Here is an 18,093-nt window from a genome sequence, read left to right as displayed (position 1 = left end):
AAAATTCGAAAGCCAAATATTGTTTTCGTTGACCCATTTGTGAAACATAGAACAGTCAATAAAAAGGGAAATTAAGATTTTATAAAACTATACTAGTTAATAAGAAATGAGAATGAATCTCTATGCACAGAGAAACTCTAATACAGAGTAATTCTGACATCTGTTACATTGGATAGCAGGAAGGATTCACAAATCCTACATGAATCCCTATTGCTACAGATCATGCAAAGAGACTTCGTAATATTGATTACAGACATGCAAAGAACATTTGAAAAGTGAAAAATACAGAGCATACAGCATACTAAGATTCTACTTCAATGAATATTAGACTATACCTGTCAGAGATTCCAATAAAACCCTCATAATGTCTTAGATACAGCAGAATGAAAGCAGAGGATATAAAGTATATAAGTACATGACCCCAGAAAGGCAGCAAATGCTCTTATCTGACATAATAAGAACTGAGAGCTTGATGCATTTCGTCACAGACAGTAGGAAATATTTTATTCTGTGAATAAATTATCCAATTTGATTTTGTTTCCACTATTTGTTTTTAATTAGGCAAGAAACATTTCCAAATTTAAATCGCTAAGAAATATTTCCAAATCTTTAATAGGTAAGTTCCAAACGACTGTATAGTATTTCATCTGTAGTCAGTCATCTTTCCACTTCAAATCAGAAGCAAGATGCTAAACTTGCTTACTAGTTTGCTATTAACTTGTAGGGGAAAAAATCTGGTTCTTCTTGATATGACAGATATTTTTCTTTCCTGTTGTTTTACATGCATTATTTTCAATACACAAAATACTGGGCAAAGCCTTGCTATAAAGAACTCTTTTGTTGGAAAGAGCCCATTTCCAGGATTTTCATCTGACTTTACCCAGCAGGGACCAGAGGGCAGAAGCCCGTCTTTGGAGTGTGGGCTAGGATTACACGCTGTGGCTGTCAACCAGCAGTAACTGCGTAACAGACCTCTGGCATGTCAGTGACTTTTGTGTTCACAAAAGGGCAATATTTGCAGTTTAAAAAGCATTTTGGAAAACTGTAGGATCCGAAAACCTTATTAGTATCTCCCATCTAGACGAGGAGAGGAGAATGTTACCCCAGGATTCATCGGTCACATACTCTCTATGCACAAACAACCATGAATAATTCAGCTGCAACTAATGTTTGACGTTTTTTCTATGCATTTTCTACTTACTTCCTAGAACACCTGAAGGATAAACTGGAAGAATACATGGCCCGATTTTCCAAAGTGAGGATTGTTCGCACCAAGAAAAGAGAAGGACTCATCAGGACCCGTCTCCTGGGGGCATCTATGGCCAGAGGAGAAGTCCTAACGTTCCTGGACTCCCACTGCGAGGTCAATGTGAACTGGCTGCCCCCACTCCTCAGTGAGTACAGGCTGCTACCGCACCGTCCTGGGATGCCTCAGGGGGAGTGAGCGGTTTGCTTCTATTTCGTTTACAATCAACAAATGCTAGAGGTCCCTTCTACAAGTTTTCCAGTAGAAGCCTTGAATTTTATATTTACCACTGCTGCAAACAGTTTTCTAGGTAACTGTTTCAGGCAGTACTCTACGTAATGCCATAAAATTGGCATTTTAAATAATACCAACTTCAATCTAACTTACAGTTTTAAAAAGGTTTCGTTTATCTTAGATATCCTCTTTTAGTGTTGTCAGATTCACTGGGTGAACACTAAAAGAAAAATGTATCCCAAAACTCTTTGATAGTCTTGTAACTACAGCAAGATTAAAATACACACACACACACGCACACACACACACTGAACAAGTATTACAGGATTGTTAAGAAAAGAGGAAAGAAAAATACTCATCCCCAGAATACAGTTACAGTGTAAGCACCTTGACATTTTCTAGGATTTATAATGCCGTTTCTTTTCTGTTATTCTTTCCACTTCTGGCACCATCCTATAGCCCTAAATATACAGTTCTCTGTATTTACACAGATTCCTTCAAACACAGCGCAGCTGTCCAGGTGCTATGTCTTAAATGCTCACAATATGGCTAAACTGAGGGAAACAAGATTATGTCATAACACACTTGAACTGTTAGATACACAAAAGAACTGAAAGTAATTTAAGGTAGAAAACAGAAGTGTGGTTCAGTTCAAGCTTCATTACTTTTGTTTTAAAACGAAGTAAAATATCAAGTCCAGTAGTAGATAAGAAATAGTCAGTTTGAAAAAAAAAAAAACCCTCCTTCTAAAAAGTTCTTGGTGCACACATAGTGTTCTCCTTTCTGACTTTGCTAAATCAACTTTTATTGTAAAAATATCCCTGGCCTTGGAACTAAAGTCACTAGCAACTGCCTTCACAATAGCTGTCTCAGAAAGAACAGTTTGCTATTGACTACTGTGTAGGTTTTCAGCAAGAACCAGCAAAGCTCCATTAGTAAAAGATGTGGGGGGGGAAATCAATTGAAATTGTATAGGATTTAAAACAGGAAACAACCAGCACCCAACACCCCCCACCACGTTGCCCAGCCACATACCCCTGCACAGATGACTGCCCAGCTATCCTAATCCACCAGAATGTTGCAGTGCCCCTGCAGTCAGAGACTCCTCTGAGCCTTTAATTAAAAGTACCTTGTCCAAGGACACAGCAATTTAGAGCTTCATCAGCAACAGTGAGATTCCCTCAAACAGAATTTGACCTATATGGTGTTGAATACTCAAGGAAGTCAGCGAAAGGCCTAATTTATTTATGAATCAAAGCAAATCCCTAAATGCCAATTATTGAGTGTCTGATTGTTCACTATGAATCTAACTAAAAAGAAGAAGACAGAAAAAAAAAAAGAGTAAGAGAAACCCACAACCCACATTTCTCATTAAAGTATTTCATTTCCTGTAGTCCTGATGGATAAGAAATGATTCAAGTTCAGGATCACTATCTTTTTTTATTTTCCTCTATCAGTGTCTTGACACATCATCCAAAATGAAAAAACAGGCAGAGCCACACAGTTTCTTGGCTCATTTTTCACCTTGGGATTATACCTGAATTTCAATTTCCCATTAAGTCTGTTTGTTTGATCCCTGGAAATTGAAATGTAGGAACAAGCCTTGGATGAAAAATTAGTCATGCTGCTTTCAACCTAAGCTAGTACAGCTGGATAAGAGTGAAAAGGAAATTTGAAGGAAAAGTTGACAGTTACTTTAACAGACACATTCTCTTTGGGTCACCTTGGGACTCCTTGATGGTCAAGGAACTTGTAAATCAACCTGATTATGAATTTGACTGAAGAAAGTCACTGAAACTTTAATGCTAAAATACCTGCAGGGATGAGATAAAAAATATTCTGGACCCAGCAACGACGGTCTCCTCTGTCAAAGACATCTCAACCCATTATAAGTCTTGCCCTGGTAAAAAAAAACAAATGCTTAGCCATCCCTTGGTGGAGATTAACTAGAAATGGTGCTGGGGGGGTCTCTTCATCTGCTAATTAAACTAATGTAAGACTAAGCCCACCTCTGGCTCTCTGTGGCTTACCAGGACCATGCTCTAAAATCGTAACCCTTTCCACACTCCAGTATCCTGCATTCCCCTTCCTCTGTTTTATTTTTTTCCCATCTCATTTATCACCTTTTAAAACACTATATAATTTAGCTATTTATTATGTTCATTAATTGTCTTTGCTTCATTCCTAAAGACAGAATTGTTTGTGATGTTATTCATCATGGTATCCCCAGAACCTAGAAAAAGTGACTAGCACATAGTTTCAAATCAATAAATAATTGTTGAAATATGAAAAGAATGACTAGATGGATAAATGGATGGATGGATGGATGGATGGACGGACGGACGGACGGATGGAAAGGCATATAGACCTAGAAGGGAAAGTGTTCACAAAATTCTGTGGTTTCCATCCCTGTTTCATCAGTGTCATCAAAATAAAACTGCTTATTATTACAACCAGTAAAACCTTATGCTTTTTATCCTATGCTTAAGAGAAACAAACTTCTGAAGCAAACAGACAGTTTCCTTACTGCAGGAACTTTATCCCCAAAACAAATTACATTTACTCCACAATCTCTGGGGAAACAAAATATGATATGGAAATCACCAAACTTCCTAATTGTGCTAAATGATATCTGTTTTTTACTTGTTTATTGTCACATCTAAAGGTCTTCCGAATAACAAGAAGGTCTGCCTATTAGACAGCACTGGTCTGTTACAATAAATATTAACTAAATTTACATTCTTGGAAAGAAAGTCACCTCACAGATAGGTATTCTAGCTAAACCAAAGGATGCAAATGCCAATGCCCTGTGCTACCTGTTAAGTCATTACAATAACCATAGCCACATAGGAAAGGAAGGTGCTGGAACTGAAAAAACAAATCACCTCTCTGCTACCATGAGAACAATCGAACAATCGAACAATCGAAAGGTCAGGTTTGAAACTGGATTGTTAAACAGAGGTTGCATCTTGGTTATTGCTCTCAAAAGCTGCATAACCCTTGACAAGTTATTTAATTTCTCTAATCTTACCTTCCTCATACATAAATTGGGGATAACAATAATAGTTACCCTACAGGGTTGCTAACAGTATTAGGAATAGCATGAGAATAAATCACTTGGTAGTTACTCAAGAATTTAAGAGTAGCAGAAGTAATCGCAGTAGTATAAATATCACGTAATACTTTTTCAAATATGATGAGGGAAGAAAATGTATAGCTTTGATCAACAGAGTTTAGCTCCATGAACAGCGGCAAAATAGGACTTGGAAAAATCTCTGGCACACCTGAGAGCAAAGAATTCTATGTATGATCTGTCAGCATTTATAGGAGAGCAGCCACCATGATTGTTATGCGATTAGATGCCACAAGATCCATGAAGTTAAATATTTACATTTTGGAACCTCCGGAAAGCAGGCCAGTATTTTCTCAGCAGGCTCCAGCAGTATGCTTGAAAGAACACAAGTACTGTTTGTATTCTGTGCATGTGGGATGCACGATAAAATGACAGATTGGGGACAGGTCAGAGCAAAAATGTGACAGAGGGAGAGCTAAATGGACTTCCACAAGTCTCTCTGGGACATAACTTTCTTAAAGAAAAATACAACAACTCTAATTGGACCTAATCGCTGTCCCATCACGTTAAGTCCAGAATTCAGAGATTCCTGAAAAGTGCTCTAAGGACGACAGGGAGCCAAGGCTACAAGCGTTATGCATTAGTAGGGGACTACAGGCTTCTCTTTGCTGAAAAATGATAGATGACCTAGGCAGGCATGTCATTTCCTATTTTGTGCTTTCATTTTTCAGACCAAATTGCACTAAACCACAAAACCATCGTGTGTCCCATGATCGATGTCATTGACCACAATCACTTTGGGTATGAGGCACAAGCTGGGGATGCCATGCGAGGAGCCTTCGACTGGGAAATGTACTACAAAAGAATCCCCATCCCTCCAGAGCTCCAGAGGGCAGATCCCAGCGACCCTTTTGAGTGAGTAGCAGCCAAGGGAGGGGCCAAGGGAGTGAGGGCAGGTAACTCATTGCAGTGTTAAACCTGGGCTCAAGAAGACAATTATCTCTAACAAAATGGAATAAAACAGGTGATAACAATACACAAAACATCAGAGAAAGGTCAGACCTACACCCTGTAGAAAATTACAAGCTGTGCTGAATTCATGGATCACCCCTTCTTAAACTTTGCTAAGCATGAAACTGTACAGATGAAAGAACCACAAACATGCATAAACAGAAAATACACATAGAAGGAAGGCATGTTCCCTTCTTAGATGCTTTTTTATTTTCAGGTGTCTCAGTTCTTTGGACTTTTCCCTAAAGGATTACTGAAAACAACTATTTTGTTTTTCTTTTATTAGAAATTGATATAAAATACGAACCAGTGTTTAAGCCTACTTTCTACACCCTGTTGGAGAGCGTTTACCTATCATGGAAGTGTGCTCCGAAGCAGGTGTTCCCACAACTGAAACATGGGAAATTCAATCAAAGTAATATATCCAGAGTCAATTATCTTTGATCATCCTATCCCTAATTTAAGTACATACTGTACAGAGAAGAAGGTACAGCAATGATCTAATGATCAATTTCTACCAAACGACATCCTGTTTTTTCAGTGTGGACATGAGAAGTATAAATTTAAAGAAAAAGAAAAAATATGTATAGTTTCGTTTGACAGACTATCAAGACCATTCATAGTAAATGGTAAACTTTTTCCAACAGTTAGCCCAGAGATAACCCAAGGTATACTATATATCTATTCCTCATACTGCACGCTTTGACATCACTAAAGTTGTTATTTTTAAACTATTATGTAGGTTTTTCTTAGTACAAGAGAAATAAAAATGGGATCAAGCTTTGCACACTCTGAGTCCATTTAAAATGCATTAAATATTATTGTCTTTTCATCAATAATATGGGCTGTAAAAGTTTGCAGTAAAGAAGCTACTGAGTACAAAAACCGCTTCTCTGACACTAACAGTTTAAATTACAATAACATTTCACAATTATCAGGAAAATGTTTCCTACACTTCTAGTCTTTAGAAAAATGAACTCCTGGGGAAGGAAAGGGAATTTCAGAAGACGTTAGCTTGATACCATGCTAGAGAAGTCGTTTCTTTCGTAAAATAAAGCGCTCTCATTAAATATCCAGAGCTTCTGGAGTTCAGCCTCTTTTGACTCTCCACTTACTGGAGAGTTTTTGAAAAGAAATAATAAAAGACCTTTATTACTTCCTCAAATGCTTTGGCCAAAATTTCACAGATATTCAAAACTACTAGAAAAGCTTTTTAGTAATCTAAGCAAAAGTGTTTCTAATAAGCATTTGAAGTGGGCTTAGCTGAGATGCTCTTCAAACTTCTCTGAAGGTAACCATCTGAAAATCTTGACAGAGAGGGGCTTAAGGTGGGACGAGTGACAAGGGTGTGAGGTGATGCATATGTTAATTAGCTTGATTTAGCCATTCCACAATGTGTACATATTTCAAAACATCACGTTGTACATCATAAATATATACAACTTTTATATGTCAGTTTAAAATATAGATGAGAAAAGAAAATAAATTTAAAATGTTTTAAATGTAAAAAATTGTTAAAACATGCATGTGGAGAGGAGTACAAAAGGCCTTAACCATGGCAGAACTGTTATTAGATGCCGGCCCACAGCAGAAGAGCCACCGTTCGGCCACCACAATGCGAAAGTACCATGTTTTATGGGCTGGAACTCACCCAGGCTGGCTTCCCAAATGCCGTGATAGTGACTGGTTATAATGACCTTTACTTTATTTGCACTGTGATAGCAAGTAGGGGTCCTGCTTCCTGAAACAGTGGGATCAAAATGCTATCAGAGGAATCTGCAGTGGAGACAATTATAAAAGCATTCTCAGTGCCTGTATTGACAGTCAAAATTTTTGTCAGGCTGACTCTGACTATGGCTATTGCAATATCAAGCACCTTGCTTAACCACAGAGCTGGCAGAATTGGTAACTTTCAGAACTAGGTTACCTCTTGTTTCTGTCACCTACTTAGGTGGTTGTTGAACTGTCAAAAATTGCATTCATGTATTGCATATTACTATCTTTCTGCCTTAAGTCTTATTGATTCCTAGGAATGTGGACACTTTAGCCTCCTGTAATAAATGTAACTTGCAGGAGGTGTCCACTTTGATCTTATAAACCGCGTTTGCCATCCTGATAATAAAAGAATGGTTACCCAAGCAGCTCTGAGCAGTGTATCGGCAATTTCATTATCACGGCAGTCACCTGAATGTGCTCATAAACAGACAAGCTTTAGGCTAAAACTTGCTTCTCTAGCTGTAAAGCTTTAAGGTGCACAGAATGAAGGCAGTCTATCTATACATCTTTCTTATAGTCTTTCACATTTCAAGAGGCTGCTGCCAAAGAGTGTGGTTTTCTGTGGGAAGATAGGGAGAGGAGGCTGAAAAGCTGGGAAGAAGGGAAACAAAGAAGAATGTGCAAACGTATCGCAAACCCCAGGACTTTTCATACAATAAGGATGCAAAATTTATCTTTCTTTAGCAAGTTTATTAAATGTCTTATGTGACAAGATTTGAATTATCTCATTTATTCTGCCATTACTTGAATTTTCAATGACTATTGATTTGAGCAGTGTTTTTCAAGCTGAAAATTCTGTGAAAGTAGTGGGGCATTAACAATATTTGATTATTAATGAATTGGATTGAATTCAATTGAAAATTTTAGAGGGTTATACTAGTGGGTAGGTATAAATGTCATTTCTCAAATATTCAACTTCAGTTACAAGGCATATATGAACCTGATGTCATATAAACTGTATTTCTTCACGTAGACTACACAATGAAAGAGGTCAACATCTACCAACTTTCTAAACTAGGAATCAAGACCTTCAACAATCTGACTAGAAAAGAAAAGGAAAACTCATGGATAACTTTGAGCATTAAGAAAATATTTACTGATATTTACAAAGGGATCCTGTTTTTCAACAAACTGCTACTAGAACGTAAAAGAAAAAGCAACATTCATGATTCAAATTATTATATAGTGGTCATAATTCCTATTGGATTGGATACATTTAGGAAATATTTTGGCTGGGCATGGTGACTTGCGCCTATAATCCCAGCACTTTGGGAGGCCGAGGTGGATGGATCATTTGAGGTCAGGAGTTCAAGACCAGCCTGGCCAATACAGTGAAACCCCGCCTTTACTAAAAATACAACAATTAGCTGGGCATGGTGGTGGGTGCCTGTGGTCCCAGCTACTTGGGAGGCTGAGGCAGGAGAATCGGTTGAACTCGGGAGGTGGAGGTTGCAGTGAGCAGAGATTGTGCCACCGTACTTGAGCCTGGGCAACAGAGCCAGACTCCATCTCCAAAAAAAAAAAAGAGAGAGAGAGAAATATTTTGGGGCCAGGAGCAGTTGCTCTCACCTGTAATCCCAGCACTTCAGGAGACCAAGGCGGACAGATTGCTTGAGCCCAGGAGTTTGAGACAAGCCTGGGCAACATAGCAAAACCTTGTCTCTATGAAAAAAAAAAAACCATTAGTGGGGCAGTTTATTCAATTTTGCATGACTATAGTCCCAGCTACTTGGGAGGCTGAGGTGCACAGAACACCTAGGCCTAAGAGGTTGAGGCCACAGTGAGCCATGATCGCGCCACGGCATTCCAGCCTGTCTCAAACACAAAAACAAAACAAAATTAAATTAAAATAAATGTTTAATTTAATTTTTTAAACTAAATATTTGGGGTTATGTATTAAGGAAGAAATCAGAATGCTCCCTCTTTCTGATGGCTTTTATCATGATGTAATGCCTTGAGAAAATTCTTGTTATTCATGGCTTTTAGATGGTTTTCTCATTACTGGTCCATCTTGAAATCAGGGCACTTAAAAATGAAAGACTTTTCTATGTAACAAAACATAATATGCTCCTTCAGCCATGATGACAAAGAGAAAGATGTTCGTTTGCTTTCTAAAAGTTTAGAGTGGGCCCGAAGAAATTATCTTGTCCAAATTGCCTTCAATGTGAGCAACCACTAGACAATGTCCAAGACAGGCATCCAACCTCTGGAGTAACTCATCTTTAAAGTAAATTTCCTACCTCAAAAGATATCCTTTCTGTTAGACTTATTGACAGACACGTTTTCCCTTGCATGAAGAAATTCTGCCTTTCTGATCCCAAACTGTCCTACTCGAGATACAAGGAATATTGAATTGGTCTTTAATGACAGAGCTATTAGAAATATTTGAGAACAGTTGCCATGCCCATGCTACTCAAGAGGGAAAACAACAAAACATTTTTCTTTTCCAGGCTACATATTTTCAGTTCTATCACCATGTTTTCCAGGTCTACTAGAATCTTGTAAAAGTTCACACTCGTTGATGTAACACATCAATATATGTAAGTTCACTTCACTGCTGCAATACTACTAACATTTCTCCAACTTGTCTCCAAGGGCAGCATGAAATAGTCCATCCAGTGTATCAGGTATCCAGACCCTAATACATGACTCTGTCAACTGTAAAAATCAACTTAATTTCTAGAGAATGTATGCAGGTTCCTAGATATCATGCTTCCTTTTGCTAAATACAAAGAATCGATTCAGCAGTTTATTCAATTTTGCAAGTTGATTATATTTTTTGGAATCCACCTCTATTCTGTCTTTGTGAATGTGGGAAAATTATCTTTGCACTGCCAGACTTCCCCAGATAGATCTTCACAATTCCTTAAAGACTTCTAGAACTAAGAGTTTTAATCACCATCGATGGAATTCTTGCCTAGACTTATTAGTGAGAACTGACATTCTCTATTTTCCATCTATTTATACCACCAATTTCCAAAATGTTTACAATAAATATAATAAATATATATATATACAGCAATGGGGAAAAAATTCACAGGCTATGATCATCCTTTTTTTTTTTTTTTTTGGAGATGAAATCTCACTCTATCGCCCAGGTTGGAGTGCAATGGCATGATCTCACCTCACTGCAACCTCTGCCTCCCGGGTTCAAGAGATTCTCCTGCCTCAGCCTCCTGAGTAGCTGGGATTACAGGCGCACAACACCATGCCTGGCTAATTTTTGGATTTTTAGTAGAGACGGGGTTTCACCATGTTGGTCAGGCTGGTCTCGAACCCCTGGCCTCATGTTCTGCCCACCTTAGCCTCCCAAAGTGTTGGGATTACAGGCATGAGCCACCACACCCAACCACAATCATCCATTCTATTCTCTCAGAAACCACTATGTTACATAGACATATCAGTCTGAATTCAGTAATTCCTCATCCAGAATTCCTCATCTGGTTCTGCAATCCAGAAGTGTGAGGCATAGCCCACGCTAAAATGGAGAAAATTCTACCTCGCTGCTACAGAGAGTAATATCACTGTCACATGGAAGTGGAATGCTTTCTATAGATTTACTGATAGTACCTCCCTTTGTTCTTCCAAGGGACACCGTGCAGAATTTGCAGACTCTCTTTCTTGTATAAGAATGTGAGAAAGTGCTGATGCCAACACCGTGTGAAAGTCAGTGGTTCTTAGGTAACAAATATAACTTTCCGGTAAATTTAGGCTTAGAATAAAATCAGAAAAAAAGTACAAATAATCATAAATTCATCAAGCTAGAAGAAACCTTAGAGACAATTCAACTTCTCATTTTTTACAAACAAGGAAACCTAAGCTATATAGTCTAAATGACTTATCCAGTGTCACCACTAGCAAATTTAACACCTACTACTAGAATCTGGGGTTGCTGACTCATCATTCCATGCTATTCTTTCTTTCACACATGTTGATGGAGGGGAAATTAACAGTTGTTAAATGTCTACTGCTATGGGTCAGGCACTTTGCTAGGAAATTTGCATATCTTCTTAACCCATTTCATCCTAATTTCAAGCCTATGAAATATGTAATTTTTACAAATGAGATGATTCAGACTCATAGAGGTGAAGCAGTTTTCCCAAGTTTTTACAGCAAATAGGAGTAAGAACGCAGAGTAAGAACTCTCACGATTCCGTGGAGATTTTCCCCTCCCATTCTACTTAGAGAAGACACATTCTCTAGTGGTTAAGGAATAATCATACTCAAATAGGGAAAAAACCTTCAGAGAGTACAATTACTTCTTCCCTAAAACACGGTAATGCAGCTGATAAGTGAATATCGTAAAGTCAGAACGTCACTAACTTTTACCAATCCTTACAGAAAGTCTTATTTCAAAACACGTTCAGGACACTGGGCCAAACAAAATCACTCCAGGTCTGCCTCATACAGATAGACTTGTGCCTGCACCAGGTTGCCCAGTGGAGAGTGTAAGTAAGGCTGAGATCGAGCCTCTATTCATAATGCCGAAGACCCAGGTTTGGGTTGACTAATCTGGAGGAAGAGGGGCTCTTTCTCCTTGGTGGACATAGAAGCTTCACTTTATTAACACAAAGGAGATAACAACAGATTGAGGATCAACTTACTTGATGCCTAGAATAAACTATTAGCTTTTATCAGAACCTTGTTGATGGCACTAATTTACCTTCAAAATGTTAGCATCCCACTTGGGTAAATTTCATTGAGGGTTAGGGGTACATGAGCCTACTCAGAATTTGAAAATAAAGACAATCTGTTTTACACAAAACTCTTTCCACATAGGTTTTGACCCAATATTATTAATTCTACATTTAATCAAAATCAGTAAAGCATGAAATTGATTTCCTATGGAAAAAGGGACTGGTCAAAACTGAATTTAATGTAGAATATAAGCTTAGAAGGATAATTTTGGGGGTTTTCTCCACTTTCACCTCTAAGTTTAGTTAGATACTGTTCATCCTCCCTTTTATTCTCTCCTGCCCCTGTTAGGATACCTCCAGAGCCTGGAATAGCCATTGGGTAGAGTGGGAGAACTTTGTTCATTCCCTGCTTCTCAAGTCAAGTCAATATTCTCTATGCAATTGCTACAAATCTTCCTCCTCCTCAAAAAATCAAATTGATACATAAAACTACCAAAGTATGTGCTCCTTGACCTCAACCTTCAACCATGTAATTCTCTATGATTGAGGTTTCAAAACCCAAGTTCCAAACATTTGAGGGATTAGATTAGAATCTATGTTAATCAGTTTAGTCTAGAGACAAGTTCCAGGAGAGTTAACTAGGTCTTCAGCTCTCCATAACCACAACCACAGATCTTGCCTGAACTTCTCATTATTCCAGAAACCCCTCAATTAAACTGGCCAAATAGTCTATTTAATGAAACCTGTGTAGTATGTAATATGAAAACTAACATCTGTTTAGCACTTCACCATATGTAAAGCCCTCACTACATTATCTAATTAACTCTATGTAATAATCCTTTTGAATGGGTTAAAGTAGATATTGTGGTTTTCTAATTTTGCAAATAGAGTGAGAACCAAAGAAATGAAAACACTATAATAAATGAATAAGGGACAAAATCAGGACTCAAATCAACGCCTTCATTCATTCATTCAGATTTCAAATCTTAGGTTTAATCAATAGTCTCATAGGACTCAAGTTAATGCCTTCTTTCATTCATTCAGACTTTGAATCCTAGGGTTAATCAATAATTTTCTTTTACTCTCCTTGTAAGAGAAACTTAGGCACCCATTAAGTGAAGTCGTTTTGTCAATTAATGTTTCATAGCGAGTTCATAATAAGAGCAGGAAAGGAAACAGATTGCCTTGTTCCCCATACTGTGTTCTTATCATTAGACCAAACTAGAGCTGATAGGTTGAAAATGTCAGCTTTCAGTTACTAATGAAGGGAAATGTCAACAATGCCAGCTTCTGGTCTGTTTATAACAGGATCTAATTCAATATTTGACAACCGCAAAAGGACAAAATGTTTAGGGAAAAGACTGTCAAACTTTTAAATGGTGTCCTAATCTACAGAAGGTGAGAATAAAGGAGTAGAAATGGCTCAAGTGTTTAAAAAACTAATCAAAATATTGAATAAAACCAATCTCCTTTGAAAGCCCAGAATAAACACTCACTGAAGATTTTTTAAATGTAAAGTAAAATAGTATAACATGGGCAGAGATGTTCCAAAGCAAAGTTGTAAATTACCCATCTCTCCTTTTGAAGCCCCCTCCCCCATTGCTTGGCTCTGGAGGCCCCTGGCTGCCCTGGGCCCCCAGTCTGCAGGGAAATCACATTTGACAAAGAAATTCTCTGTAGGGGGTAGCAACAATCTCTTTTCCCTTGTCAGAATCAGAAATGACTGTTTCTTTCTTCCCTCTGCTTGTGGGTGTGATCTTTACCTCAACAGGATGTTCCCTATGACTTTCTCCTTCCTTTAACAGTTAAAATGATATTAACAAGGCCTGGCGCGGTGGCTCAAGCCTGTAATCCCAGCACTTTGGGAGGCCGAGATGGGTGGATCACAAGGTCAGGAGATGGAGACCAGTCTGGCTAACACGCTAACACGGTGAACCCCCATCTCTACTAAAAAATACAAAAAAAAACCTAGCCGGGCGAGGTGGCGGGCGCCTGTAGTCCCAGCTACTCGGTAGGCTGAGGCAGGAGAATGGCATAAACCCGGGAGGGGGAGCTTGCAGTGAGCCGAAATCTGGCCACTGCACTACAGCCTGGGCGACAGAGCGAGACTCCATCTCAAAAAAAAAAAAAGAAAGATATTAACAAAATTAATTTCTAAATTAACAATCCCTGTAATTATTCTACTGTACCTCTCTGCTTTTCTTCATTGTGTCTTGGTCTCCTGAGATCTCTGGGTTCCTGGGATAGCATGGGCTTTGAGACCTCCTCTTTCTGGTTCCTGACCATGTATCTGGACTCTTGAACTGCTTGTTTTTCACTGACACTTCTGCAAGGGCCATTCAATCATAGGTAGCCTGGTAGGTTATGTGCACCATTTTAAAAGACGATGAGACCCGTTCATCCATCCTGAAAGAGGTGTTCACTCTTGCATACCAGCCACTCAGGACCATGGTCTCTGTGGAACTCCAGAATGTACTGCTCTTCTCTACCCAAATCTTACAGTGACTTGTGTTCTAACTATCCTCTGTATTTCTTTGGTAATACTGCCTCTTGAACTTTGGACTTCTGATCTCAGTCTTGGTCTTGCTTCACTGCTGCCAGGTTAGATAGCTCCTCCATAGTCAGGCTAGGGTTTGAATTCTTCATGCCAACCACCCCTAGATCTCCAGAACCACCCAATAGTTATAGATAAAACTGCACCACCTAAGACATAGCAATGGCTCCCTGTGTGTTGAACTGTGAAGTTCACGAATGGATTGATGACTGTGTTTTGTAGGGTTTTTTTTGTTTTGTTTTGTTTTGTTTGGTCCATTTACCTGTTATATGAACTATTATCCACTTTGTTTTGCTTCCCCAACTGGTGTCCTGAGTCTGTCTGTCTGTCTAATGTGTGAAGGTAATTTGCTCTGTCCCTTCCCTACCCTTAAGATATGACTTGACTTCGTCTCATTTATTCCTTAGCTGGGCATTTTCATGGATTCTGCCCTCTAGGATATAATGCCCCACTCTCTTCTTTCTGGCTCCCTAGTGTTCTTTAACTGAAATCTTGCTTCCTTTATCTAAGGGAGAAACTTCCATGCACCTGTGAAAATACTGTCACAGCCCCCTTCGCAACACCTGAAGTTCAGCAATATTGATTCTGTCCCGATAACATGATACCAGAGCTTGGCAGAATTAAACAAAATGTTCTGCCATTCACCTAATCTTCCTCTTCCCTCCCTGCAGACAGGGCTATAGGCCCAAGGCCTATATATTAGCTTCATTTCACTTCATTTTCTCACCCAAAGCTTCATTGCTAAAATATCACCTTCAGCTCTGCTCTCCTCTTTGCTTTTCTTCTTAGTTCAAATACTCTGCTTTTTTCCTAATCATTTCAACATCAATGTTAGAATGTAAACTCCATAAGGTAAGGGAGCACAGTTTTCTTCCATTCAGTCATTCTTTTTGCCTAATCATTTCAATATCAATATTAGAATGTAAACTCCATAAGGGCAGGGAGTGCTGTTTTCTTCCATTCACTCAGTGCTGTGTCACTAGCACCTAGTCCCTGTGCATAAAAGACACCCAACAATATTGACTGAATGGATGGAATAAATAGTAAGATTGGAAGAAGTGGTCAGACAAGGTTGTGTATATTTGAAAAAGAGATGACAGTTTTTCAGAAAAGGATGCTAGCTACAGAAAATGTTGTGGCAGGACTGAGCACAATTATTTATAGGGTGTCACCCACAGAGCAGTCTAAATAGAGCATACATTCTTATAGGGGAGTGGTAGAGAGTAAAGAAGAAAAGGAAGAAATGAAGAAGACAATAGAAGGCATTTATCCAGTATGTAGAAGGAAGAAAGATGATAAATAAATATTTTAGAAAAACTGGAAGGCCTTCCTGAAGTCCTTTACACCATGAATGAAAATTAAAATCATTTTTAAAACCACAACCTAGGAGATAACAACATCTTTAACAAGGGGGCCAGGTAATGATATTGATCTTCAGTTCTGTCCTTTTCTAACAAATAACGAGATGCTACAAGCATCTTGTGCTGTCTAGATTCTAGGCACCACCTAGAGCCCAAGCTGGTGGGAGCAATGGACTTCAAGAGGGTTGACCAAAATTACACGCTTGAGAGCAGGGCTGGGAAGGGCCAGTGGGCTTGATGGCAGTGTAATCTTACAACTTATATATATAGACTATGGTCTTAGAATGGGAGGGCATAACAAGCCTGAACAATATGTATGGATCTAAAGTCTAGCGAAGAAAACTAAGCCTTACATGTGGTGTGCCGTTGAAGCCTTCACTAGTTATATGTAAAGAAATGATGAAAACTAGAATCTGTATCCAGGAATCAGCAAGGAGTCTCTAGTCCTGAATTACTCTATTACTCTGCCACAGAGAGGGAACAGAGTTGGCCACCAGGGCTTTCAGTCAGAACCTGACTTCCATGGTATAGTGTGTGTGTGTGTGTGTGTGTGTGTGTGTATGCGTGTGTGTATGTGTACACACATATAACTAATAAATTGATATCAGGTTATTTATGTATTTATATTATTTAGATGTATATATGAGTACATATTATTTATGTGTGTATGTGAATGTGTCTGTGTGTGTGTAAATTGCTTCAAATGATTTTTTTTTAAAGAAAGTGGATACATATGAATAATAGGAGTGAAAAAGAAACAAAATCTGGCTTGGAGTCTATGCTGCTGTCTTCTCAGTGGGGCTGACTTTGTTCAGGATCACTAATGGAGGTAGGTGGGATTGGCTTCAGGTGAGAAACCTTCAGAAATGAGAGAATTCCCTATCTCAATCCTCTAACAAAGTCAGAGCAAATTTTTTAAAAATAAAATAGTACCGCACATACTCCCCTGAGGTAAATAGAGTTGAGTGACACTAGAAAAGTAACAGACTTTCATGAGCTTATCTGTGACAGAAGTCATTAGTCTTTACTGTTTGCTGCTTGGATTATTTGTCAGGATCTAGGCTAAGTATCTAAAGTGAGGCTACATCCACAGAGGCACTAGTTTTGACAAGATCATCACTCCCTCCTTCAATGAAATAATCAAGCAATGACTATGATGCTAAATTGGTGGGACAATTCTTTTTTCTTTTTTTTTTTTTGTTATCTTTCTTTCTTTTTTTTTTCTTTGTCTAATACTTCTTGGTATAGATCCACCTGGAAATACATTTAAGAGAAAGAAATGTCTGTTTTTGTGTCCTGGAGTGCCAATAAAAATGAGACAAAATGGACTCTTGCTGGAGGGAGGGAGGGAGATTATATGGCGTAATTCAGTGGAAAGGTTGAGGCCAGGCTGCCAGTGGAAAGCCTCGTGCTGGTTGGCCACTCCAGGTTGCAGCTTCTGATTCAAAAGTGACCTCGAGGGCACCTTCCTGCTCCAGTCTTCTTCACTGATGGAGCTTGGTGGTAACACGAAGATGTTTGCCATTTCTGTGTCTTCCTCCAGCATGTTAGCCTATTTTTCTATCAGTGGGAACTAGGTTGGAAGCCCAAAACTCAGCCCAGATCCTGCTTCTGGGATTGAGGTGAGCCAGGGCAGGAGAGCAGGAGCCTAAGGTCTTCCAGCCTGCACTGGATTGGTGGGAAAACTCATCCAAGGCCTTCCAGAAGTGGTACACAAAGGGAGAAATTGAGTAAAGTGGTGGATAAGGTAAAAGTATACATGAGAGAAAGAATGATTAAATCACAAGCCACAAAATACAAGAAAGCCAGGTTTGATTACCATGTAAGAGGAGGGAAATTGTAGGGGAAAGCAATGCATGGCTGAGAGAATTGGGATCTGCACATACAGAAGCCAGCGTGGGATCAGGCCATATTTCCCTCCTCCCCACATCCATCCCCCAGTCATTCCACCAATTTGAAGTTAGTGAAGAATACAGGCTAGCTAAATGTTCTTTCCTTTGCTTAACACTGCTCCAAGAATTTACATTTTAACTTTTTGTAGTAATAGAAACCATCTCATAAATTGTAATTGTAGCATATGGAGCAGGTTTGAAACATACAGTTACAACTCAAGTGGGCATGATAGTAACTTTCTCTATTTCCATAACTGAGCCTTACAGAGCCCTGGAGTCATGCTTCCACCGTGAGCAGCAGGCTGGCTC

At 38.9% G+C, this 18,093-nt stretch overlaps 1 protein-coding gene across 2 annotated transcripts in view; it reads left to right on the top strand.

The window, feature by feature from the left end:
- Positions 1–18,093, top strand: part of GALNTL6 (polypeptide N-acetylgalactosaminyltransferase-like 6) — a 1,244,620-nt gene that overhangs the window by 998,901 nt on the left and 227,626 nt on the right. For both annotated transcript variants that reach the window (XM_011959608.1, XM_011959609.1), the window contains 2 exons: positions 1,209–1,394; positions 5,285–5,468. In XM_011959608.1, the coding sequence (XP_011814998.1) occupies positions 1,209–1,394; positions 5,285–5,468 (370 nt within the window). The remainder of the gene's footprint in view (positions 1–1,208; positions 1,395–5,284; positions 5,469–18,093) is intronic.

The sequence above is a fragment of the Colobus angolensis genome, unplaced genomic scaffold (genome assembly GCF_000951035.1).
Source record: "Colobus angolensis palliatus isolate OR3802 unplaced genomic scaffold, Cang.pa_1.0 Scaffold5, whole genome shotgun sequence".
Taxonomy (NCBI): Eukaryota; Metazoa; Chordata; class Mammalia; order Primates; family Cercopithecidae; genus Colobus; species Colobus angolensis.
This window is presented reverse-complemented; position numbering and strand designations above follow the sequence as displayed.